The 27,736-nt window shown below is 29.0% G+C and overlaps 3 protein-coding genes across 3 annotated transcripts; all 3 read right to left on the bottom strand.

Moving 5' to 3' along the window:
- Positions 1-1,106: 1,106 nt before the first annotated feature.
- LOC105155247 (jasmonate-induced oxygenase 1) lies at positions 1,107-6,602 on the bottom strand. Its single transcript, XM_088880148.1, has 3 exons — positions 5,829-6,602; positions 5,120-5,450; positions 1,107-1,569 (listed from the first exon to the last, which is right to left on the bottom strand). The coding sequence occupies exons 1-3, from the start codon at positions 6,311-6,313 to the stop codon at positions 1,318-1,320; spliced, it is 1,068 nt and encodes a 355-aa protein (XP_088736274.1). The 5' UTR covers positions 6,314-6,602; the 3' UTR covers positions 1,107-1,317.
- Positions 6,603-7,034: 432 nt separating this feature from the next.
- LOC148788508 (jasmonate-induced oxygenase 1-like) lies at positions 7,035-12,530 on the bottom strand. The gene is made up of 3 exons (XM_088880150.1): positions 11,757-12,530; positions 11,048-11,378; positions 7,035-7,497 (listed from the first exon to the last, which is right to left on the bottom strand). The coding sequence occupies exons 1-3, from the start codon at positions 12,239-12,241 to the stop codon at positions 7,246-7,248; spliced, it is 1,068 nt and encodes a 355-aa protein (XP_088736276.1). The 5' UTR covers positions 12,242-12,530; the 3' UTR covers positions 7,035-7,245.
- A 432-nt stretch (positions 12,531-12,962) lies between these two features.
- Positions 12,963-18,462, bottom strand: LOC105160891 (jasmonate-induced oxygenase 1). Its single transcript, XM_011078397.3, has 3 exons — positions 17,683-18,462; positions 16,974-17,304; positions 12,963-13,425 (listed from the first exon to the last, which is right to left on the bottom strand). The coding sequence occupies exons 1-3, from the start codon at positions 18,165-18,167 to the stop codon at positions 13,174-13,176; spliced, it is 1,068 nt and encodes a 355-aa protein (XP_011076699.1). The 5' UTR covers positions 18,168-18,462; the 3' UTR covers positions 12,963-13,173.
- Positions 18,463-27,736: the final 9,274 nt, after the last annotated feature.

The following is a 27,736-nucleotide window of genomic DNA, read 5'->3' as shown; positions in this document are numbered from 1 at the left end:
ATATATTTTCTAAATTAAGAATATTTTAATTAAACATAAAATATATATATATATATAATATAAGGACAGTATTATTCAAATTTTTAATTGACGGGAGTAAATGTTATATTTATTATTTTAAAAATTAAATATTTTATCAAAAATAAATAAGAGGGCAAAATATATATTTAACTCCTAAAGAAAACTTTAGACGACATGCAACGTGTCTTTACGTCCTATCAAGCTAAGGCAAAAGCGACATCGTACTTGTTTGTTTCTGCTCATGATCCATGAACCATGTGATGATATTTAAAGTTCAGCTGCGCCCAAAATCTAAATTATGTCGACATCTGTTCAGATTATATTTAACTAGTTATTATTGTACGTGATTTTTTGAGTATATAAAAAGAATTTTGATGTGAAAAATATGATGAGAAATAAATGTAGAGTAGTGGGTAGTTAAATGGAAAAAAATATAATTATAAGATTATTAAAAAATATTAAAATTACTAATCGACAATAATAATTTTTGAGCAAAATAAATGCAAGAGACTGCACTGAAAAAATATTAATAGGCGAAACATTATCCTAAATAAATAAATAAACAGAACAATGAGATCCTTGTGAATTATTGAGGAGGAGACAGTGATCTTCTTTTTTTAAAAAATTTTGAAAATCATATTTTCGATCTGTTAGTATTTTCACATAAGGTAAAATGCAGTCCATCCATTTCTCAGTCGACATAGATTTGTGTTATGCTAAAAAGGCCCGCACGTGCGAACTTGTTTCGTCCACACAAATTTGTATATAAATAGAGACCAGCAAATTTTCATTTGATATTATTAAGAATAATAATATATGTCTTTTTTTAAGGAATCATAATATATTTAGGATAATTATATTTACACCTCTTGATTTATAACTTATTTATATAAATTATTTTTATTTTTTGAATAATTACACATATACCCATTGAAAAAGTCGATTTCGTTTACACAAACCACTCATACTTTCTGAAAAATTACACACACGCACCCTCTAAAAACGTCAATGTTATTACACAAATTATTTTTGTTTTTTTGTTGTTAGAGGTGGTTTTTGTAATTATACAAAAGACAGAAACCATAGATCAGAATGTGTAAATATAATTATTTTACATAACTTTGTCGGGTTGGATCCGACGAACTAATATAGACGATGAGACTTTATAACTCTAATTTTCTTAATATGCATTAATTAGCCTCATGTTGGTACTAATCAATGTACAATTAGTTAAAATACAGCTATGTACTATAATAATACTCAATTAATTTAGGATGATGATCGAAATTAAAGTCGTCATCTTGAAGACTTTAACGACTCTCCTAATTGCGATTTTCCCCTAGGGCCCTTGGTCCTAATGTAAAGTCTATATTCATCAAAGGTCATGGCTGAGTACAGTGCGGGGCTGTCCGGTGTCACCAGTTCCTTCGCTGGCTTTATCAGTAAATCGCTCTTCGGATTGTAGAAATACGCCAGTGAAATGCGCTCTTGTGCTGAATTCACAATCACTCTGTGCTCCACGCTTTTGTAAGTCGCATTACTTAGTACCTGATTGCATTTGTTAAAAAGCAAAAATAAGTATATTAGTTCCACTATAAAAAATAATATATTATTCCCCACATTATAAATATCAACGAGTATACAAATTAATACAAAAATTTAAATTTTGACTATAGTTAATCAACATTCATTATGGTCAAAATATTTATCATGATTTTTAATTATGACTAATATTTTAGCCTTGATGGTAGAAACAACGGCTAGTACTCATTGCACAACTGTGATTAATTAATATTAATCATGATTTTTTTATTTAATTATAATAATTAATAATAACAAAAATTCATATTTCTTGTATAGGTGTAAGATTTAGATTAAAATTAAAAAAAAAAAACCAAAGTCAATTACAATCAAAGTATTCGCCTCTCGATAAAGAATTTATTAGATATATAGTATTTTAAATTATATTTTAAAAATTTCTAATTTGAACTTGATTCAATCAAATTCGATTAGTCAAATTCAAAAATAACTACTTGACTATTTTATAATTGATCATGCTCGTTCAAATATGAATCATCATACGATAAGTTCAGATTTTTACTTATTCTATGATAAATTTAGTCATGCCTAAATTTTTAATTAGAGAAATACTAATTAATTACATGTAAAAGTATTCCATCCCCACCTATCTTAATTATCAAATAAAATAATTATATCCCTACTATTGATTAATGTTTGTTATACCATACTAAAATCCCTTAATATTTAATGCCCACCAATTTTAATTGTTAGCAAACTATAGCCAATGAAGAAATTTTAACTTTGTTTAGTAAATAGTAATTGTTATTACACAAGTATTTCAATGGAATGAAACACATATCTCAAAAAAATCTGATTGGATTTTCTATTTCAAATTTTATTATATATTTATTTTATTTAATATATACGCTCGATCCCTGTATAAAATCTTTCTCTAAATAAAATAAGTTATGTAATCTTTGTGTACATGACTTGCATATATTAATTAGAATAAAAGATGCAATAGAATGATACAGAGAGAGATTACAAAATCGGCTATTTTTTAAAAATATTATCAAATAATACATCTAATTTTAAATAACATGAAATTATAAATTATAACATATTTTTAAATATTTATGATAATTTATATAGTCTAAACATATATAGGTATTTGTTAGCATTAAAAACAAAGTTATGATCTCCGTACTTCCTAATTTAATTAAAAAATTTATTATTCTTGTTACAATAATTAAATTAATAAATTCAACCTACCATTCTCTATATATATTTTCTCCAATTAAAATTAAATATATACTAATACCTTAAAAAAATAAAAACAAGAATCAATACATAACATCATTCCCTCTAATTATACATAGGATTGAAAGAAAATGAAAATTAATAGGATAAATGACAGCTACTTCCCTTGAGATTTTTGTATAATTATGAGTACCCTTTCATTGTTTTAAAAATTATAAATACGTTCTTTTTCAAATAAAAATAATCATAGCTCCTAAACAATGAAGTGAAAATTTACTATTCTACCCTTATTAAATTAAAAAAATATATAAAAAAAACTAACGTTGGCTAAAATAAATAATCTATAAGGTACATTCACTATAAAAAATACAACATTTAATCATAACTAATTGCCATGATTAAAAATAAAATAACCGCAATAAATAATCATTGACCACGATCATGCAACGGTTATTGGTTGTGGTATCTATAATGGTGGCTAAAACATTTGTCATGACCAAAAGCTATGGCAAAATTCTTTACCATGGCTCTTAGCATGGCAATAATTTTGTCTTGGTGGAAAATTTATATTTTTGCATTAATTTTATTTGATTGTAGTCAATAATAATTTTTTTCTAGTTTAATTCATAAAAATATTTAAAAAAAAAATTCTAAAATAGTATAAAAAATTATAATTAATTCACCATAAAAATTAGATAAACATCTAATCAAAATAAATCTGGCAATTAAACTTTAACAAATTATTTCTATAAATAATAAAAAAATATTTATAATTATTATTAAGATAGCATAAGTTAATATGAAATTTATTGCAAAGATTTGGAAGGTGTATGTTGGACCCACCACTTTTCTACTTGCAGCAGTTTTCCAAGATTTTAAGTTGTTAGAAGGAGAGACGTATCGTACCCGACAACTATTAAATCTCTCTCTCTCTCTCTCTATATCTATATATATATAAGCACGTTTTTATGGTGGGTTGATTTTTATCGCCCAACCACATTGATGCTCCTCACAACATGGTCCTTCGTATGCCTGTATTCCATGAATTCTATCATACCAAATTAAATTAAATACCTACAGCTGTTTGAATATTATTTTTTCAGTTAGAATTCATGGAACATAGGCACATGAAGACCCACTTTTGGACCATCTCACATGTGCATATATATATATATAAGTATGATAGTTACTTTACAATATATATATATATATATATATATTATTGATGGGTTGGAGAAAAAAATGTATAAATATTTTAATATTGCAAGAAAGTTTTGATTTGAATTATTGTAAATTTAAGATTTTAATGTGTATGTTTAAAATAAGGGATCGAATATTTGTATGTTGACATTTATTTTGATGTCCTTTTGTTGGTGATAAGCTTATAGTATCATTAAATAATTGATTGTACTTTGAAAGTACTGTTTATATATTCATTTTGTATAGTGTTTTGTGGGTGTTAAATGTGACCGATAGATGAAAAATCTTTTAATTAAAAAATTACAACCCCTCGAATTTGGGAATAGTGAGCTTTATTTTAAGAAGTTCAGGACCGTGTTGTGTTTTTTATTTTATTTTTTTATCAAGAATTTTTTTTTATTTATTGGTATTTTTATCAAGGGTAGATTGCGTTTGATACTTAATTTTTTTTATTTTACTTCATATACTGACTTATATGTATAAAATTCACGTTGCCTGTATGTATATTTCAGGAAACTGTTTTATACACATTCTCAGTCCATTGAAGTAAAAATAAAATAAAAACACTAATTCGGGTATAGAATTATATATACATGATTATAGAAAAATAGGAAAAAAAAAAGGTACCTTTTTAGTCTCATTAAATAAGGATAGAATCTGTTTTGATATTACAATTATGGTAGGTATCGCTTTTAGTTCCATAAAATTCATAATCGTGTATTTTTAGTCCCAAAAAGTCGCGTGCATTGTGGTCTCGGAATTAAAATGGAGTTGGTTGGGATTAAAAATGCATTCTACTTTTGGGATTAAAAAGGCCCAAATCACATTTTTTGAAATTAAAAAGATATGGTTTGAGTTTTATGAAACTAAAAGTATCACCTGTCATAATTGTGGTACTGAAAGAAATTCTGCACTTATTTTATGGGATTAAAAAAATATTTTTCCTAAAAAGTACATCGTTAGTGACAATTATGCATGATCTAACTATTTTATTTTTGGTTAATTATTGATTTAAATTAATTAATTAAAGTGTAAAACTAGTCACATAAAATGAAAGATACGATTAATTAATAATAATAAAATGATTAATAATAGAAGGGGAGAGAAGAACAAGGACCTGGATTTGATCACCGATATTCACAATCAATGCATGCGGCGCCGGCTTCACCGTGATCCACCCGTCGCCACGGCGGACTTGGAGTCCCGGTACATGCTGATCCGGCAGAAGAAAGGTCATGCCACCCGGATCCGAATGCGAGGAGAGGCCCAACGTGAGGTCCGGCTGCGGGCATTTCGGGTAGAAATTAACCCGCAAACAAGCCCCGATATCCGACCCGCCAAACGCATTTTGCAGGAAGTTTTCACTCAACCCGAGATTTATCGACAGGATTTTCAGCAAGACCCCACCTAGTCTCACGATTTCAGCGGAATATTCAGCAATCACTTCCCTACAGTGCATCATTCATCAAACAATCTCAGTGTAATGATTGTTGTGTTTTCAATTAGTACTAAAAAGCGCACCACATTTCAGACAATGCGACATCGTTGTGTGCTGGCAGAACCGTACAGTTTTATTAAACATGTCAAATATATAAGACAAGAAAAATTGTTATGCATGTAACTTTTTTTTATTTTTAATAATTTATATATCAAACACACGATAAATAAATTTTTATCTAATAAATTACAGTTAAAAATTCGAAATTAATGAAAAACAAAAAGCTAACAGAGTATTAGAGTGGGGATGAGGATTATATAAAATGGAGCGAGCGTAGAAGAAAAGTGCGTGTAGTGTATAGGAAGGCCAGAGCAGTAGGTACAAATACCTGAGGTGATTGGGGAGTGCAGGCCACTTGTTGAAATCCCTCAAGTTGCAAGGCAGGTAGTGAAGATAGTAGTAATCACTCCAGTCAAGAACTGCGCCCTTCTCCACCCCTAGCCGGCTGCCGTAGCCTTCGTAGGTCTTAGGCGAGTTGGCGTAGGCCTGCTTCACCTCCATCGGTTGGTGAAAGAATTGCCTCCAGACCTCCCGAGCACGGTCCAGCAGCTCGTCGCTGATCCCGTGGTTCACCACCATAAAGAATCCCCACTCACGACACGCCTCCGACACGTGCCCCAATGTTGCCTCTCGGAGGCTATCATCGTGTAGGCCTCCGAGGTCGATCAAGGGTATGTTGGCGTCAAGGGTTGACCCCAACAACGGCCTAGCCTCAGGGGGTTTGACATATCTCTCGGGAATCGCATCGTTGCAGCTTTCTGACAGTGATTGGACACGGACTATTGGCTCCGGCCAATCTCCGGGACAGTCCATAATTTGCGACGAATTGAGAGTTTCTTGATACGATAGAAAAGCGTCAGCTTTACACTATATATAATGAAAGTTGTGGTGTCTTTACGGTACTAGGTTGAGATGGGGTGGGGTGGACGGTGGTGGGTGGTGGGGGCTGGCTTTCCTTTTTTCTGGACAGTTGGGAAGTAAAGAGATACAAGGGAAAAACAGGGTAGGGTGGGGGTGGGAGTGGTGGTGTTGCTTGTTGAAGTTGACGTGGGGAATAGAACGTGAAATTTGTGTGGGATTTAAGTGTGGCGGAGAAGAGATTTGTGTGGGATTTAAGGTAAAATGCAGTCCATCCATTTCTCAGTCGACATAGATTTGTGTTATGCTAAAAAGGCCCGCACGTGCGAACTTGTTTCGTCCACACAAATTTGTATATAAATAGAGACCAGCAAATTTTCATTTGATATTATTAAGAATAATAATATATGTCTTTTTTTAAGGAATCATAATATATTTAGGATAATTATATTTACACCTCTTGATTTATAACTTATTTATATAAATTATTTTTATTTTTTGAATAATTACACATATACCCATTGAAAAAGTCGATTTCGTTTACACAAACCACTCATACTTTCTGAAAAATTACACACACGCACCCTCTAAAAACGTCAATGTTATTACACAAATTATTTTTGTTTTTTTGTTGTTAGAGGTGGTTTTTGTAATTATACAAAAGACAGAAACCATAGATCAGAATGTGTAAATATAATTATTTTACATAACTTTGTCGGGTTGGATCCGACGAACTAATATAGACGATGAGACTTTATAACTCTAATTTTCTTAATATGCATTAATTAGCCTCATGTTGGTACTAATCAATGTACAATTAGTTAAAATACAGCTATGTACTATAATAATACTCAATTAATTTAGGATGATGATCGAAATTAAAGTCGTCATCTTGAAGACTTTAACGACTCTCCTAATTGCGATTTTCCCCTAGGGCCCTTGGTCCTAATGTAAAGTCTATATTCATCAAAGGTCATGGCTGAGTACAGTGCGGGGCTGTCCGGTGTCACCAGTTCCTTCGCTGGCTTTATCAGTAAATCGCTCTTCGGATTGTAGAAATACGCCAGTGAAATGCGCTCTTGTGCTGAATTCACAATCACTCTGTGCTCCACGCTTTTGTAAGTCGCATTACTTAGTACCTGATTGCATTTGTTAAAAAGCAAAAATAAGTATATTAGTTCCACTATAAAAAATAATATATTATTCCCCACATTATAAATATCAACGAGTATACAAATTAATACAAAAATTTAAATTTTGACTATAGTTAATCAACATTCATTATGGTCAAAATATTTATCATGATTTTTAATTATGACTAATATTTTAGCCTTGATGGTAGAAACAACGGCTAGTACTCATTGCACAACTGTGATTAATTAATATTAATCATGATTTTTTTATTTAATTATAATAATTAATAATAACAAAAATTCATATTTCTTGTATAGGTGTAAGATTTAGATTAAAATTAAAAAAAAAAAACCAAAGTCAATTACAATCAAAGTATTCGCCTCTCGATAAAGAATTTATTAGATATATAGTATTTTAAATTATATTTTAAAAATTTCTAATTTGAACTTGATTCAATCAAATTCGATTAGTCAAATTCAAAAATAACTACTTGACTATTTTATAATTGATCATGCTCGTTCAAATATGAATCATCATACGATAAGTTCAGATTTTTACTTATTCTATGATAAATTTAGTCATGCCTAAATTTTTAATTAGAGAAATACTAATTAATTACATGTAAAAGTATTCCATCCCCACCTATCTTAATTATCAAATAAAATAATTATATCCCTACTATTGATTAATGTTTGTTATACCATACTAAAATCCCTTAATATTTAATGCCCACCAATTTTAATTGTTAGCAAACTATAGCCAATGAAGAAATTTTAACTTTGTTTAGTAAATAGTAATTGTTATTACACAAGTATTTCAATGGAATGAAACACATATCTCAAAAAAATCTGATTGGATTTTCTATTTCAAATTTTATTATATATTTATTTTATTTAATATATACGCTCGATCCCTGTATAAAATCTTTCTCTAAATAAAATAAGTTATGTAATCTTTGTGTACATGACTTGCATATATTAATTAGAATAAAAGATGCAATAGAATGATACAGAGAGAGATTACAAAATCGGCTATTTTTTAAAAATATTATCAAATAATACATCTAATTTTAAATAACATGAAATTATAAATTATAACATATTTTTAAATATTTATGATAATTTATATAGTCTAAACATATATAGGTATTTGTTAGCATTAAAAACAAAGTTATGATCTCCGTACTTCCTAATTTAATTAAAAAATTTATTATTCTTGTTACAATAATTAAATTAATAAATTCAACCTACCATTCTCTATATATATTTTCTCCAATTAAAATTAAATATATACTAATACCTTAAAAAAATAAAAACAAGAATCAATACATAACATCATTCCCTCTAATTATACATAGGATTGAAAGAAAATGAAAATTAATAGGATAAATGACAGCTACTTCCCTTGAGATTTTTGTATAATTATGAGTACCCTTTCATTGTTTTAAAAATTATAAATACGTTCTTTTTCAAATAAAAATAATCATAGCTCCTAAACAATGAAGTGAAAATTTACTATTCTACCCTTATTAAATTAAAAAAATATATAAAAAAAACTAACGTTGGCTAAAATAAATAATCTATAAGGTACATTCACTATAAAAAATACAACATTTAATCATAACTAATTGCCATGATTAAAAATAAAATAACCGCAATAAATAATCATTGACCACGATCATGCAACGGTTATTGGTTGTGGTATCTATAATGGTGGCTAAAACATTTGTCATGACCAAAAGCTATGGCAAAATTCTTTACCATGGCTCTTAGCATGGCAATAATTTTGTCTTGGTGGAAAATTTATATTTTTGCATTAATTTTATTTGATTGTAGTCAATAATAATTTTTTTCTAGTTTAATTCATAAAAATATTTAAAAAAAAAATTCTAAAATAGTATAAAAAATTATAATTAATTCACCATAAAAATTAGATAAACATCTAATCAAAATAAATCTGGCAATTAAACTTTAACAAATTATTTCTATAAATAATAAAAAAATATTTATAATTATTATTAAGATAGCATAAGTTAATATGAAATTTATTGCAAAGATTTGGAAGGTGTATGTTGGACCCACCACTTTTCTACTTGCAGCAGTTTTCCAAGATTTTAAGTTGTTAGAAGGAGAGACGTATCGTACCCGACAACTATTAAATCTCTCTCTCTCTCTCTCTATATCTATATATATATAAGCACGTTTTTATGGTGGGTTGATTTTTATCGCCCAACCACATTGATGCTCCTCACAACATGGTCCTTCGTATGCCTGTATTCCATGAATTCTATCATACCAAATTAAATTAAATACCTACAGCTGTTTGAATATTATTTTTTCAGTTAGAATTCATGGAACATAGGCACATGAAGACCCACTTTTGGACCATCTCACATGTGCATATATATATATATAAGTATGATAGTTACTTTACAATATATATATATATATATATATATTATTGATGGGTTGGAGAAAAAAATGTATAAATATTTTAATATTGCAAGAAAGTTTTGATTTGAATTATTGTAAATTTAAGATTTTAATGTGTATGTTTAAAATAAGGGATCGAATATTTGTATGTTGACATTTATTTTGATGTCCTTTTGTTGGTGATAAGCTTATAGTATCATTAAATAATTGATTGTACTTTGAAAGTACTGTTTATATATTCATTTTGTATAGTGTTTTGTGGGTGTTAAATGTGACCGATAGATGAAAAATCTTTTAATTAAAAAATTACAACCCCTCGAATTTGGGAATAGTGAGCTTTATTTTAAGAAGTTCAGGACCGTGTTGTGTTTTTTATTTTATTTTTTTATCAAGAATTTTTTTTTATTTATTGGTATTTTTATCAAGGGTAGATTGCGTTTGATACTTAATTTTTTTTATTTTACTTCATATACTGACTTATATGTATAAAATTCACGTTGCCTGTATGTATATTTCAGGAAACTGTTTTATACACATTCTCAGTCCATTGAAGTAAAAATAAAATAAAAACACTAATTCGGGTATAGAATTATATATACATGATTATAGAAAAATAGGAAAAAAAAAAGGTACCTTTTTAGTCTCATTAAATAAGGATAGAATCTGTTTTGATATTACAATTATGGTAGGTATCGCTTTTAGTTCCATAAAATTCATAATCGTGTATTTTTAGTCCCAAAAAGTCGCGTGCATTGTGGTCTCGGAATTAAAATGGAGTTGGTTGGGATTAAAAATGCATTCTACTTTTGGGATTAAAAAGGCCCAAATCACATTTTTTGAAATTAAAAAGATATGGTTTGAGTTTTATGAAACTAAAAGTATCACCTGTCATAATTGTGGTACTGAAAGAAATTCTGCACTTATTTTATGGGATTAAAAAAATATTTTTCCTAAAAAGTACATCGTTAGTGACAATTATGCATGATCTAACTATTTTATTTTTGGTTAATTATTGATTTAAATTAATTAATTAAAGTGTAAAACTAGTCACATAAAATGAAAGATACGATTAATTAATAATAATAAAATGATTAATAATAGAAGGGGAGAGAAGAACAAGGACCTGGATTTGATCACCGATATTCACAATCAATGCATGCGGCGCCGGCTTCACCGTGATCCACCCGTCGCCACGGCGGACTTGGAGTCCCGGTACATGCTGATCCGGCAGAAGAAAGGTCATGCCACCCGGATCCGAATGCGAGGAGAGGCCCAACGTGAGGTCCGGCTGCGGGCATTTCGGGTAGAAATTAACCCGCAAACAAGCCCCGATATCCGACCCGCCAAACGCATTTTGCAGGAAGTTTTCACTCAACCCGAGATTTATCGACAGGATTTTCAGCAAGACCCCACCTAGTCTCACGATTTCAGCGGAATATTCAGCAATCACTTCCCTACAGTGCATCATTCATCAAACAATCTCAGTGTAATGATTGTTGTGTTTTCAATTAGTACTAAAAAGCGCACCACATTTCAGACAATGCGACATCGTTGTGTGCTGGCAGAACCGTACAGTTTTATTAAACATGTCAAATATATAAGACAAGAAAAATTGTTATGCATGTAACTTTTTTTTATTTTTAATAATTTATATATCAAACACACGATAAATAAATTTTTATCTAATAAATTACAGTTAAAAATTCGAAATTAATGAAAAACAAAAAGCTAACAGAGTATTAGAGTGGGGATGAGGATTATATAAAATGGAGCGAGCGTAGAAGAAAAGTGCGTGTAGTGTATAGGAAGGCCAGAGCAGTAGGTACAAATACCTGAGGTGATTGGGGAGTGCAGGCCACTTGTTGAAATCCCTCAAGTTGCAAGGCAGGTAGTGAAGATAGTAGTAATCACTCCAGTCAAGAACTGCGCCCTTCTCCACCCCTAGCCGGCTGCCGTAGCCTTCGTAGGTCTTAGGCGAGTTGGCGTAGGCCTGCTTCACCTCCATCGGTTGGTGAAAGAATTGCCTCCAGACCTCCCGAGCACGGTCCAGCAGCTCGTCGCTGATCCCGTGGTTCACCACCATAAAGAATCCCCACTCACGACACGCCTCCGACACGTGCCCCAATGTTGCCTCTCGGAGGCTATCATCGTGTAGGCCTCCGAGGTCGATCAAGGGTATGTTGGCGTCAAGGGTTGACCCCAACAACGGCCTAGCCTCAGGGGGTTTGACATATCTCTCGGGAATCGCATCGTTGCAGCTTTCTGACAGTGATTGGACACGGACTATTGGCTCCGGCCAATCTCCGGGACAGTCCATAATTTGCGACGAATTGAGAGTTTCTTGATACGATAGAAAAGCGTCAGCTTTACACTATATATAATGAAAGTTGTGGTGTCTTTACGGTACTAGGTTGAGATGGGGTGGGGTGGACGGTGGTGGGTGGTGGGGGCTGGCTTTCCTTTTTTCTGGACAGTTGGGAAGTAAAGAGATACAAGGGAAAAACAGGGTAGGGTGGGGGTGGGAGTGGTGGTGTTGCTTGTTGAAGTTGACGTGGGGAATAGAACGTGAAATTTGTGTGGGATTTAAGTGTGGCGGAGAAGAGATTTGTGTGGGATTTAAGGTAAAATGCAGTCCATCCATTTCTCAGTCGACATAGATTTGTGTTATGCTAAAAAGGCCCGCACGTGCGAACTTGTTTCGTCCACACAAATTTGTATATAAATAGAGACCAGCAAATTTTCATTTGATATTATTAAGAATAATAATATATGTCTTTTTTTAAGGAATCATAATATATTTAGGATAATTATATTTACACCTCTTGATTTATAACTTATTTATATAAATTATTTTTATTTTTTGAATAATTACACATATACCCATTGAAAAAGTCGATTTCGTTTACACAAACCACTCATACTTTCTGAAAAATTACACACACGCACCCTCTAAAAACGTCAATGTTATTACACAAATTATTTTTGTTTTTTTGTTGTTAGAGGTGGTTTTTGTAATTATACAAAAGACAGAAACCATAGATCAGAATGTGTAAATATAATTATTTTACATAACTTTGTCGGGTTGGATCCGACGAACTAATATAGACGATGAGACTTTATAACTCTAATTTTCTTAATATGCATTAATTAGCCTCATGTTGGTACTAATCAATGTACAATTAGTTAAAATACAGCTATGTACTATAATAATACTCAATTAATTTAGGATGATGATCGAAATTAAAGTCGTCATCTTGAAGACTTTAACGACTCTCCTAATTGCGATTTTCCCCTAGGGCCCTTGGTCCTAATGTAAAGTCTATATTCATCAAAGGTCATGGCTGAGTACAGTGCGGGGCTGTCCGGTGTCACCAGTTCCTTCGCTGGCTTTATCAGTAAATCGCTCTTCGGATTGTAGAAATACGCCAGTGAAATGCGCTCTTGTGCTGAATTCACAATCACTCTGTGCTCCACGCTTTTGTAAGTCGCATTACTTAGTACCTGATTGCATTTGTTAAAAAGCAAAAATAAGTATATTAGTTCCACTATAAAAAATAATATATTATTCCCCACATTATAAATATCAACGAGTATACAAATTAATACAAAAATTTAAATTTTGACTATAGTTAATCAACATTCATTATGGTCAAAATATTTATCATGATTTTTAATTATGACTAATATTTTAGCCTTGATGGTAGAAACAACGGCTAGTACTCATTGCACAACTGTGATTAATTAATATTAATCATGATTTTTTTATTTAATTATAATAATTAATAATAACAAAAATTCATATTTCTTGTATAGGTGTAAGATTTAGATTAAAATTAAAAAAAAAAAACCAAAGTCAATTACAATCAAAGTATTCGCCTCTCGATAAAGAATTTATTAGATATATAGTATTTTAAATTATATTTTAAAAATTTCTAATTTGAACTTGATTCAATCAAATTCGATTAGTCAAATTCAAAAATAACTACTTGACTATTTTATAATTGATCATGCTCGTTCAAATATGAATCATCATACGATAAGTTCAGATTTTTACTTATTCTATGATAAATTTAGTCATGCCTAAATTTTTAATTAGAGAAATACTAATTAATTACATGTAAAAGTATTCCATCCCCACCTATCTTAATTATCAAATAAAATAATTATATCCCTACTATTGATTAATGTTTGTTATACCATACTAAAATCCCTTAATATTTAATGCCCACCAATTTTAATTGTTAGCAAACTATAGCCAATGAAGAAATTTTAACTTTGTTTAGTAAATAGTAATTGTTATTACACAAGTATTTCAATGGAATGAAACACATATCTCAAAAAAATCTGATTGGATTTTCTATTTCAAATTTTATTATATATTTATTTTATTTAATATATACGCTCGATCCCTGTATAAAATCTTTCTCTAAATAAAATAAGTTATGTAATCTTTGTGTACATGACTTGCATATATTAATTAGAATAAAAGATGCAATAGAATGATACAGAGAGAGATTACAAAATCGGCTATTTTTTAAAAATATTATCAAATAATACATCTAATTTTAAATAACATGAAATTATAAATTATAACATATTTTTAAATATTTATGATAATTTATATAGTCTAAACATATATAGGTATTTGTTAGCATTAAAAACAAAGTTATGATCTCCGTACTTCCTAATTTAATTAAAAAATTTATTATTCTTGTTACAATAATTAAATTAATAAATTCAACCTACCATTCTCTATATATATTTTCTCCAATTAAAATTAAATATATACTAATACCTTAAAAAAATAAAAACAAGAATCAATACATAACATCATTCCCTCTAATTATACATAGGATTGAAAGAAAATGAAAATTAATAGGATAAATGACAGCTACTTCCCTTGAGATTTTTGTATAATTATGAGTACCCTTTCATTGTTTTAAAAATTATAAATACGTTCTTTTTCAAATAAAAATAATCATAGCTCCTAAACAATGAAGTGAAAATTTACTATTCTACCCTTATTAAATTAAAAAAATATATAAAAAAAACTAACGTTGGCTAAAATAAATAATCTATAAGGTACATTCACTATAAAAAATACAACATTTAATCATAACTAATTGCCATGATTAAAAATAAAATAACCGCAATAAATAATCATTGACCACGATCATGCAACGGTTATTGGTTGTGGTATCTATAATGGTGGCTAAAACATTTGTCATGACCAAAAGCTATGGCAAAATTCTTTACCATGGCTCTTAGCATGGCAATAATTTTGTCTTGGTGGAAAATTTATATTTTTGCATTAATTTTATTTGATTGTAGTCAATAATAATTTTTTTCTAGTTTAATTCATAAAAATATTTAAAAAAAAAATTCTAAAATAGTATAAAAAATTATAATTAATTCACCATAAAAATTAGATAAACATCTAATCAAAATAAATCTGGCAATTAAACTTTAACAAATTATTTCTATAAATAATAAAAAAATATTTATAATTATTATTAAGATAGCATAAGTTAATATGAAATTTATTGCAAAGATTTGGAAGGTGTATGTTGGACCCACCACTTTTCTACTTGCAGCAGTTTTCCAAGATTTTAAGTTGTTAGAAGGAGAGACGTATCGTACCCGACAACTATTAAATCTCTCTCTCTCTCTCTCTATATCTATATATATATAAGCACGTTTTTATGGTGGGTTGATTTTTATCGCCCAACCACATTGATGCTCCTCACAACATGGTCCTTCGTATGCCTGTATTCCATGAATTCTATCATACCAAATTAAATTAAATACCTACAGCTGTTTGAATATTATTTTTTCAGTTAGAATTCATGGAACATAGGCACATGAAGACCCACTTTTGGACCATCTCACATGTGCATATATATATATATAAGTATGATAGTTACTTTACAATATATATATATATATATATATTATTGATGGGTTGGAGAAAAAAATGTATAAATATTTTAATATTGCAAGAAAGTTTTGATTTGAATTATTGTAAATTTAAGATTTTAATGTGTATGTTTAAAATAAGGGATCGAATATTTGTATGTTGACATTTATTTTGATGTCCTTTTGTTGGTGATAAGCTTATAGTATCATTAAATAATTGATTGTACTTTGAAAGTACTGTTTATATATTCATTTTGTATAGTGTTTTGTGGGTGTTAAATGTGACCGATAGATGAAAAATCTTTTAATTAAAAAATTACAACCCCTCGAATTTGGGAATAGTGAGCTTTATTTTAAGAAGTTCAGGACCGTGTTGTGTTTTTTATTTTATTTTTTTATCAAGAATTTTTTTTTATTTATTGGTATTTTTATCAAGGGTAGATTGCGTTTGATACTTAATTTTTTTTATTTTACTTCATATACTGACTTATATGTATAAAATTCACGTTGCCTGTATGTATATTTCAGGAAACTGTTTTATACACATTCTCAGTCCATTGAAGTAAAAATAAAATAAAAACACTAATTCGGGTATAGAATTATATATACATGATTATAGAAAAATAGGAAAAAAAAAAGGTACCTTTTTAGTCTCATTAAATAAGGATAGAATCTGTTTTGATATTACAATTATGGTAGGTATCGCTTTTAGTTCCATAAAATTCATAATCGTGTATTTTTAGTCCCAAAAAGTCGCGTGCATTGTGGTCTCGGAATTAAAATGGAGTTGGTTGGGATTAAAAATGCATTCTACTTTTGGGATTAAAAAGGCCCAAATCACATTTTTTGAAATTAAAAAGATATGGTTTGAGTTTTATGAAACTAAAAGTATCACCTGTCATAATTGTGGTACTGAAAGAAATTCTGCACTTATTTTATGGGATTAAAAAAATATTTTTCCTAAAAAGTACATCGTTAGTGACAATTATGCATGATCTAACTATTTTATTTTTGGTTAATTATTGATTTAAATTAATTAATTAAAGTGTAAAACTAGTCACATAAAATGAAAGATACGATTAATTAATAATAATAAAATGATTAATAATAGAAGGGGAGAGAAGAACAAGGACCTGGATTTGATCACCGATATTCACAATCAATGCATGCGGCGCCGGCTTCACCGTGATCCACCCGTCGCCACGGCGGACTTGGAGTCCCGGTACATGCTGATCCGGCAGAAGAAAGGTCATGCCACCCGGATCCGAATGCGAGGAGAGGCCCAACGTGAGGTCCGGCTGCGGGCATTTCGGGTAGAAATTAACCCGCAAACAAGCCCCGATATCCGACCCGCCAAACGCATTTTGCAGGAAGTTTTCACTCAACCCGAGATTTATCGACAGGATTTTCAGCAAGACCCCACCTAGTCTCACGATTTCAGCGGAATATTCAGCAATCACTTCCCTACAGTGCATCATTCATCAAACAATCTCAGTGTAATGATTGTTGTGTTTTCAATTAGTACTAAAAAGCGCACCACATTTCAGACAATGCGACATCGTTGTGTGCTGGCAGAACCGTACAGTTTTATTAAACATGTCAAATATATAAGACAAGAAAAATTGTTATGCATGTAACTTTTTTTTATTTTTAATAATTTATATATCAAACACACGATAAATAAATTTTTATCTAATAAATTACAGTTAAAAATTCGAAATTAATGAAAAACAAAAAGCTAACAGAGTATTAGAGTGGGGATGAGGATTATATAAAATGGAGCGAGCGTAGAAGAAAAGTGCGTGTAGTGTATAGGAAGGCCAGAGCAGTAGGTACAAATACCTGAGGTGATTGGGGAGTGCAGGCCACTTGTTGAAATCCCTCAAGTTGCAAGGCAGGTAGTGAAGATAGTAGTAATCACTCCAGTCAAGAACTGCGCCCTTCTCCACCCCTAGCCGGCTGCCGTAGCCTTCGTAGGTCTTAGGCGAGTTGGCGTAGGCCTGCTTCACCTCCATCGGTTGGTGAAAGAATTGCCTCCAGACCTCCCGAGCACGGTCCAGCAGCTCGTCGCTGATCCCGTGGTTCACCACCATAAAGAATCCCCACTCACGACACGCCTCCGACACGTGCCCCAATGTTGCCTCTCGGAGGCTATCATCGTGTAGGCCTCCGAGGTCGATCAAGGGTATGTTGGCGTCAAGGGTTGACCCCAACAACGGCCTAGCCTCAGGGGGTTTGACATATCTCTCGGGAATCGCATCGTTGCAGCTTTCTGACAGTGATTGGACACGGACTATTGGCTCCGGCCAATCTCCGGGACAGTCCATAATTTGCGACGAATTGAGAGTTTCTTGATACGATAGAAAAGCGTCAGCTTTACACTATATATAATGAAAGTTGTGGTGTCTTTACGGTACTAGGTTGAGATGGGGTGGGGTGGACGGTGGTGGGTGGTGGGGGCTGGCTTTCCTTTTTTCTGGACAGTTGGGAAGTAAAGAGATACAAGGGAAAAACAGGGTAGGGTGGGGGTGGGAGTGGTGGTGTTGCTTGTTGAAGTTGACGTGGGGAATAGAACGTGAAATTTGTGTGGGATTTAAGTGTGGCGGAGAAGAGAGAATTAAGAGGGGTCTATGGATCATCATTATGTATATGTATATATATATATAATGTTCATTTCAATGTTGCTCATCGTGTATTGCAACACGCTATACCTATGATAATACGTACGTGTGTGCGTCATATATTCATGTATAGATAGCATCAGTGTATATATATGTATAGATAGTCTTTTGCGTTGAATTTTGAATTTATGCCTTTTTTTGTTTATTTAAATGAAGTTTATGATTTTACTTTCAATTTTATTATTATTATTATTATTATTTTGGTATAATGGGATTGGAAGATTGGAACAACCTGAATTTGAATTCAGGATTCTCTTATTTAAAAATGAGAGTGCTGCTAATTCAATCAATGAGTGGACTTCTAATTACGTGTACCAAAAGAGTCGATAAAACTAGTGAACAAAATAATTACTTAATTTTGGTTTGGTAATTAATTCTTAGTAAATATCAATCATTTAAATTGGAGTATATATATCTTTTGTAATATTAGTCCCTATACTATGATTCACGACTTTTAAAAATATAATTAATTAATATTATCCAACACGGTATAACAAAATCGAAGGGAAAACTTACACTATGTTTGGTTTCATATTTTGATATCTTTCGAAACAAGATAAAATACACTTGATGTTTGTTTTTGTGTTTTTACACATTATCTGTGTGGTTTTTTTGTTTTCAACTTTCTATATATAATATATATACACTTATATATATAATATAAAAGATACATGATTTGATAATGAACAGTGTTTTGTCTCCCAAAAATATAATATTAAACATACAATATTTATATATACATATTTATATTTAAAAGAATATATATAAAAGATATGACTTGACAATGAACAGTATATTTTGTCTTCCAAATCCCAACATCAAACCTACATCACTTATTTTAAAATATTTTAAATTATCCCAAAACATAAATCGAAACATACTATCTATCTCCAACACACATTTATTTATCTCTATTTTTCTCTCTCTATCTCTAAAACACCAAAACAAAACACTCAAAACATAAATCCAAACACTATGTTAAATTTTGGCGAGAGTTAATCAGCATTGGCTACAATTTTACATATCGCAAAAAAATATTTGCCATAGTTTTAATTGTAGCTAATGTTTTGGCCTCACTTATATGAATAATGATTAATATTCGTTGTGCAGTTATGATTAATTAGTATCGTCCATATTTTATTTATTTTTAACAATAGCATAATTGAGTATAAAAACAAAATTATATTTTTTTTAGCGTACAACACAAAATCCAAAGTAGTGATTAATAATAAAAAAAGATCAAATCCATAATATTGTCGGGTCATTGCTTAAGCAAAAGCATGAATTTTAAATGAAACTTATGATTTTCTCCTGTGTGTATTGCGGATGTTTTGGCATCTAATGCCTCTTTGATGCAACGAATGAAGTGGATTTTGTTTGTTTGTTTTTTTTTTTCAAAAGAGGGAGATTAATCGTCACAAAATAATAAATTATTTTTTATATTTTAAATTATCACAATTTAAAAAATATTATAAATCAATATTATTTATCTATATTAATATAAAAAGAAAAGTTCATCCACACTCATAAACAATGGTTAATGATACCGTCGCACCAATATTTTGTAAAGTAAAAAATGCTCTTCATTAAAAAATAACTAATCCATTCAACTTTTCAAATTTCACATTGACTGATAATTTTTTTTCTCTCTTTTTATTAATGTAATATATTAGTTTATATGTTTTACTCTTGTTTATAATATATTTTAATATATGAAATATTATTTAATATATGCACGCATGAAAGACGTACCACAATAGAATTGACTATAATTAATTAACATTTTTCATTATGTTACTTATTTTTTAACTGTAGCTAAAAATTTTGATATCGTTTGCAGAAACAATTTTTACGTTTCACATTTTTTAATCTCAAGTCTTATATAATTTGATTAAATTTCTAGCGGAAACAACATGTGTTTAATGAAATCTTGAAGAAAATCATGAACTCCTTTAAATCTAGAGGGGAATTAAGGTTTTAGAATACGGTTAATTATATTTTGTCATTCGAACTGTAATCACTTCTAGATTTTAGCATTCAAACTTTTTCTGTACCAACTTACAATCTCAACTTTACGAAATTTTGTAATCTGTCATTTATAACTATTTTTCAACCAAGTTTTTTTATCAAAAAATATTACATGTAGTGGACATGTGTTATTTAAGGATTATGTAATGTGATAGTTTCACATATGCATAACATGTAATATTTATCCAACAGAAAAATCAACAAACGGTCATATATGGCAAAGTGCAAATTTCATAAAATTGAGATGATAAATTGACAAAAAAAAAATCGATAACAAAATATAAAAAATAACATAGCTCAAATAACAAAATATAATTTATGCTTTTGAATACACCTTCATAATTTATTTTGGGCTGAATCAAGTTGGAAGTAAAACTTTTCTAGAATTAGGGTTTATATTTGACAGGTGGGAGCACTTAGAGTCTAACAATTAATTAAAGAGCACCATCATATAACTTCAATTCTTAGCGTTGAGAAAAAAAATTGGCTAATTATATAAATTAATACACTAAAATATGATAGTGATTTGAGGCCATTACGGCGCCGTGAACGAATTGATATTTCCGGTCGAGACAATGAAATTACACTAAAATGCCAGAGAAACCTGTAGACGTGGACTTCACAAGTTTAGTTCTCTATGAATTTATTTTAATATTTTTATTTTCTAATTTTTGAAAAAGTTTTACATTGAGAAAAAAATATAATCAAAATTTGTTAAAATAAAGACGAATACTAATTAAGCATGGTCGTGTGTAACGACTATTAGTCATTGTTTTTGCAAACGATTTCGAAACATGCTACAACCACTAGAAAAAAAAATGATAATTGCCTACAATTTTAATAGCTATGGACTAAAAACTGTGGTACATAATTTCTATTGACTACGGCTAAATAAAGCCGATACAAAAACATAGATTTACCACTAAGAAAAAACTATTTGCCATGACTAAAATCATGGTAAAAATATTTGTCATGGTCTTTAGCCATGATAAATATTTTAGCCACCCTTGCAGATACCACGGCCATCAACTGTTGCTTAGCTGTGGTTAATAACTATTTGCTACTGCTATTTTATTTTTAACCATGGCAATTAGCCGTGATTAAATATTGTATCTTTTGTAGTGGACTAAAAATTGGGGCAAATATTTTGGCCACAAATAAAATAATATTGAATGTTGATTAACGGTGATCAAAACTTAAATTTTTGCATCGATTTTATCTAACCGTGCATGATATATAGCATTCATTACCTACGATTTTTAAGCCGTAGCGATTTATAGTATAGGGAATAATCAAGTCTTTTGTAGTGGACAAAATTGTCAAAATAAATTTATATCAGAATTAATATTCCAATTTTTGCTAATAGATGGCTCGTCTCGCCGTGACCTTCTCTTGAATCCTCAAAACTTCTGTCGCTCCATCCCCGCAGGGGCAGAGAACCCGTCGTTGTCTCGACTGTGCTATCGGAAGCTCTGGGGAAGTCGGAATAGATGCTGGCAATATTCTAACTAAGAAATGTTTTCTGCTAGTGATATTTTTTCTCTTTTTTTTTGGAAAGAAATATTTCAATGTAGTTTATATTAGGGTTTTCTATCAACATTATTATTATTATTATTATTAATAAAAAAATAAAATTGACAAGTTGCATGTTATTTTAGAAGAGTGAAAAGGACGGGTTCCCTTGATGATGAGGATACATTCAATTAATTTAGCAGCACGTGATTAATATATAATAATATAAGGTGTACATTAGTGGACTTCTCAAACGTATGATATATATATATATATATATTTATGGATATATAGTAAATCGACTTTAGAAATATTTAAAAATATTGGACATGATTGTTGTAGTGTGACTTTTTTTTTTTAAATTATCTCTAAATAATTTCAAATATCCATCTGTTGAAAATAAGGAGTGATACTGCCAGACGTAGCATATATAATTTTAATATTTTAATAATATATACTCTCTCTCACTATATTTTCGAATATTTATATTATTTATTAAGTGTGAGTATCTTAATTAGAATAATTAAAATTTGTTGTGTTTTTTTACTATATGTATCGAAAAAATATATTTATTATTTTGCATAAAATAATTTGTTGACATACGTTCAAAGGTAAAGTATTTTAGTAATTTTGATAAGTCACACTAGAAAAAAAATAGGAAAAAATGCAAGCAACCCCCTTGTGATATCACAAATGAGCAAATTATCCCCTTATGAAAAAATAAATAGGGATTTACCTCCCTATATTTTTTAAAACAACAATTTATCCCCCTATGATTTTTAAAATAAAGCAATTTACCTCCTTGTATAATGAGGTAAATTGCTTCATTTTAAAAAGTAAAGGGGGGTAAATTGCTATATTTTTTTCATAAGAGGGTAATGTGCTCATTTTCAATATCACAGGGGGGTAAATTGCTATTCACCCAAAAAAAATTTATTGCCTATGATTTTATTAGTTGTGGATTAGAGCTAGGGTAAATAACTACTATTAATCACAGCTAAATGAAAATTAATGCAAAAAATAACTTATTCACCATGAAAATTATTTTTGTTATAACTTTTAGTCATAATAAATGCATTAGCCGCACTCGCAAAAACCACGACCAACAACTATTGCGTGGCCGTGCACAATAACTTTTTACTATAATTATTAATTTTTAATCATGGATAATAAATATTATATTTTTTGTAGTGTTATTCATTTTGATTTAATTAAATTAAAATAAATAAAAATTAAATTATGTATGTATATTGAGTGTGCTCTGCTTATTAGTAAGTGAACTAAACCTTAAAACATCATTTGATGTACATCTAACTTTTGAATATTAATTAAAATTATAACTCTTTAAATTTAATATATGAAAAGGTAAATGCTTGAAATATTATCGAATTCCATTAGAAGAAATATTACTTTTCAGGCAGAATTCTTTTTTGGTACTGTTAAAAAAAGGTCATTTCGTTTTTAGCACCACAATTATTGTGGGTTCGAGTTTTAGTACCATTAAACCTAAAACAAAACTCTTTGGTATCATAAAGTTATGTGCAGCGCATATGACTGTTGTGCTCCATTAACTGCCGTTAATCTCACTATTTTGCAGGGAGGAAAAAGACACGTAATGCTGCAAAAAAAGAGAAAAATTTGACATAAGTTAGGGCTTCCAACATCCCAATTTTATTTTCCTTCATTTTCTTTCCCCACTTCATTTTTTTCTCATCTTTTGACCAACTTTGGCCACAAACTATAAGAACCTTTTTATTTTTTTTAACAAAAATAAAAATATTAGAAATTTTTTGTTTTAATATATATAATAAATAGTTATAAAATTATAATTATTTTTATTTCAAATAATTTTTAGAATCTATTTTACTATTCTAAATTAAATTATAAAAATATATTGATATTTGAACATAAACTATAAAAATTAAAACTTATTTTTAATAAAAGTATTAGATAATTTTTCTATTAAATAATAAATTAATTTTAAATTATAGTTATTTACATTAGAGATAAATATTAGAAATAAAACTAAAATTCATTTCTTACTTTTTCTGGTCAAAATTTTATTGAAATATTTTTAGAATAAATAAAATTTAATTTTAAAAATAATTAAAATATGCCAGAATTTATCAAAATAAATAATTCTTAATTATAAACTATTTTATTATTTATATTAAACTAAAAATTCTTTATTTTTTTATTCTTGAAAAATAAAATTTTATTTCTTATAATTTATGGTCAAAGCCTATTAAAATATTTTCAAACAAAATAAAGTTTTAATTTAAAAAAATTAATAGTGGCTACAATTTATGTCGAACTAAATAATTTTAATTTTAAAATTAATTTATTATTTAATAAAAAATATATCTTATACTTTTACTCAAAAAATAAATTTTAGTTTTTATAGTTTGTGATCAAATATTAATATATTTTCAGACCAAATAATAATTTAATTTCAAAAATAGTAAAAAAAGATCTAAATTATTTGAAATACAAATAATTATAATTTTAGAGCTATTTTATTATATAGAAAATAAAATTTTTCTAATATTTTTATTTTTGTAAAAATAAGAAAAATCTTATAATTTGTGTCAAAGTTGGTCAAAATATAATTTTTTTAATGGTACCCAAAAAAAAAAACACACGTGTTTTTATTATTTTGGTATCATAAAAACATGACCTTTAAAGTCAAAGTCATGTGAGTGAATAAGAGGTAATGGCCGTTAACACCCACGTGCGAGGTTCATAGCCTCTGCTATTAACTTGAGTCCAAAAAGGCGTACTTTTGGATTTAATAGTACCAAAATCCAAATCAGCAACAATTGGTACCAAGAACCAAAATGACATTTTTGGAAATATTGGAATATTTTTGAATTCTAGGTTCTATTAAAACTATTCTCTCTTTGCTTCAATTGCAATATTTCATCAAATTTAATCTTTCCTTTAATATTAAACATAAAAAGGGTCAGTTTTAACATGTAAATGGTCAGATCAATTTTTGTCCTCCATCTCCTAATCTAGGTCCTAATCTGTAAAAAAAAAAAAATTCAAAAAATTAAAATAACCATATAAAATACCTTGCAGGTTTAATGGATATATAATTAAAATATACCTTGAAAGTTCTAATACTTAAATCCTAAAATATGCACACATTTTATGAAAAAAAGTTAATCTTTCAATGACATTATTGTTTTCTATATTTATAAAGCTATCATTGTATATATTATTTTAAAATAATTTTTTTTAAAATCAAGTTCTATATTAATGAGAAGAGGAATATCTAGCTTTTGTCCCTTCTCCTAAGTTGAGTTGAATGTTTTTTGACATTTGGAATTGGAGGTTTCATAGACAACAAGGGAATGGTGGTCTAATAATGATTTGTTTGATGTATCTAGTTGATAAATCTGTTTGCAGCCTGCAGACATTTACAAGATTTGTCAATTTTATTTTTAATTATTTATTTATATATTCTAATTATAATAAAAATATTATTTTCGAATTAATTGTATTTCTATTCGAAAGGTTGTAATTTCTTAATGGCCGCAGTTTCTACCCTGCTAATAGTTTAGCGCATTCTTTATTGTTACTATGGGGTCCTGAAGCACAAGGAGATTTTACCCGTTGGTGTCAATTAGGCGGTCTGTGGACTTTTGTTGCTCTGCATGGCCCTTTCGGACTAATAGGTTTCATGTTACGTCAATTTGAACTTGCTCGATTTGAACTTCACTTCATTAAAATTAATCGTTGATTAATGAATAAACTAATTTTTTTTAACTATAATTCTGAAAATACCAAACTCTAATAAAAAGGGTATAGTTATAAACGGAGAATTTTTAGGGGATGCAAATGTAATTTTAAAAAATTATTTGAGTCAACTTAAAATCCATCTGAATGCTATCAATTTTGAATTTAATGTAATTTACTTCATGTGATATTAGCAAATTATCTTTTATAAAAAGAATAGCAACTTAACCTCCTATATTTTTTTTTTATAATGAAGCAATTTACTACCTGTCTAAGGAGGTAAATTACTTCATTTTGAAAAATACAGGAAGAGAAATTACTGTATTTTTAAAAATGTTATAAAAACCCTTTTACAATAATATCTAAATTTTATAGGATCTAAAAATTTATTTTTTTGTGATATTGTAAATAAACAAATTACTTTCTATAAAAAAATTTGACCCACGTACGCATGACTTTCATGTGTATTCTCCGTTGTTAGTTTTAACGTCCCTCGGTGTGGGTTTTTTTTTCTTTTTTTTGCAATATTTGATCTCTTTTTACAACTTTTAACAGGACATAGGGCTATATTTAAAATTTCGTAAAGCATTTAGTTAAGTTTGAAATTATCCTAAAGTATGGGATTAGTTTTGCAATTTTACCTCAAAATTTAATTGTTATTGAAAACTCATCAAATTTACCCACTCCCTGAAAATTAATATATATATTTATATAATCATAAGTTTCATAATTAGTTTTTATATATAAGCTTGTCTATATGTACTAAAAGACTTGAAAAAATTAATACGACGAAGCTAAAATGCATTTTATTTAATAAATAAAAAAAATACCAAAAGCAATACAAATTTTGAAAAGAATTATAATCTGAAATTGCAAAAATCACAAGATGAAGAATAAGAGTCATTATGTAGTTGAGCTCAATTATAATTATGTTGGGCCCATTATTATTTCAATTCGTGTGGGCTTAAGCTTTGAACCATAATCATATTGGGCCCTATCAAATTTCAGGCTGTTTAGTCTCTCTCTTTCTCTTTATATATATATATATAAGAAATGGGCCAAACATAGTCGACAACATGGGCTTGGCACTGAGGGACAAAAGTATGACAAAATATTTTCAGTTTTTGTCATACTATAACAATTCCTACTTTGTTAAAATTTTCAACTTTGTATTTATATTTGATGTTATGCGTAATAATTACGGTAGAAAATATGGAATATTCTTCCTAAAAGAAAAATAAGCATTTTGAATAATCATATAGAACTGTGAAAGATTAAATTTTGATGAATCCAATAATACCTAAATCAATCCGTTTTCAATCTGATCTATATCTAACCCATATATTTAAACTCGTTTTGAACCCGTCCCATTATAAACCCAACCCACCGACCTATTTGCTAACTCTTGTTAGAACTAAAATTTGAGTTAGAATGAAACTTATTTCTTTTAACATGCCTTTGTTATGATTAGACAATCATTTTGGTAGTAATTATTTTTGTATGCCTTTGTTATCGAGTGTATTTCAACCACTGGCATAATATAAATATGCCACAAAGTTAATTGGTGGAAATAGCAATTGTTATTCCTACTCTCTTCTCTTTATTACAGAAATCTGTGATATTATGTTTGGATTAATGTATTTGGAGTTAAAAATTTCAAGTCAATAATAATAAATCCACAATACTTGCTTTGATATAATTCTATAATGTTTCAAACGTTTTGAAATCTTTAGTACTCATTTTGAGACATTTTTATTAACTTTGTAATGAATTTCAAATACATTTTAATACTGAATTTTTTAAACTCTTTTTTCAGAATCTCTCGTTCAAATTTAAATTCATCCATCCAAACAAAACCCTCAAGAACTGTCGTCGTAGACCATTTTCAAGTCAAAAATGCAAAAAAAAAAAAAGAAAACATTTCTAGTACTGAA

Source organism: Sesamum indicum, linkage group LG4, assembly GCF_026168435.1.
Source record: "Sesamum indicum cultivar Baizhima isolate 11 linkage group LG4, ASM2616843v1, whole genome shotgun sequence".
NCBI classification, from domain to species: Eukaryota; Viridiplantae; Streptophyta; class Magnoliopsida; order Lamiales; family Pedaliaceae; genus Sesamum; species Sesamum indicum.
The sequence above is the reverse complement of the archived record's forward strand: the minus strand, read 5'-3'. Positions and strand labels throughout refer to the sequence as shown.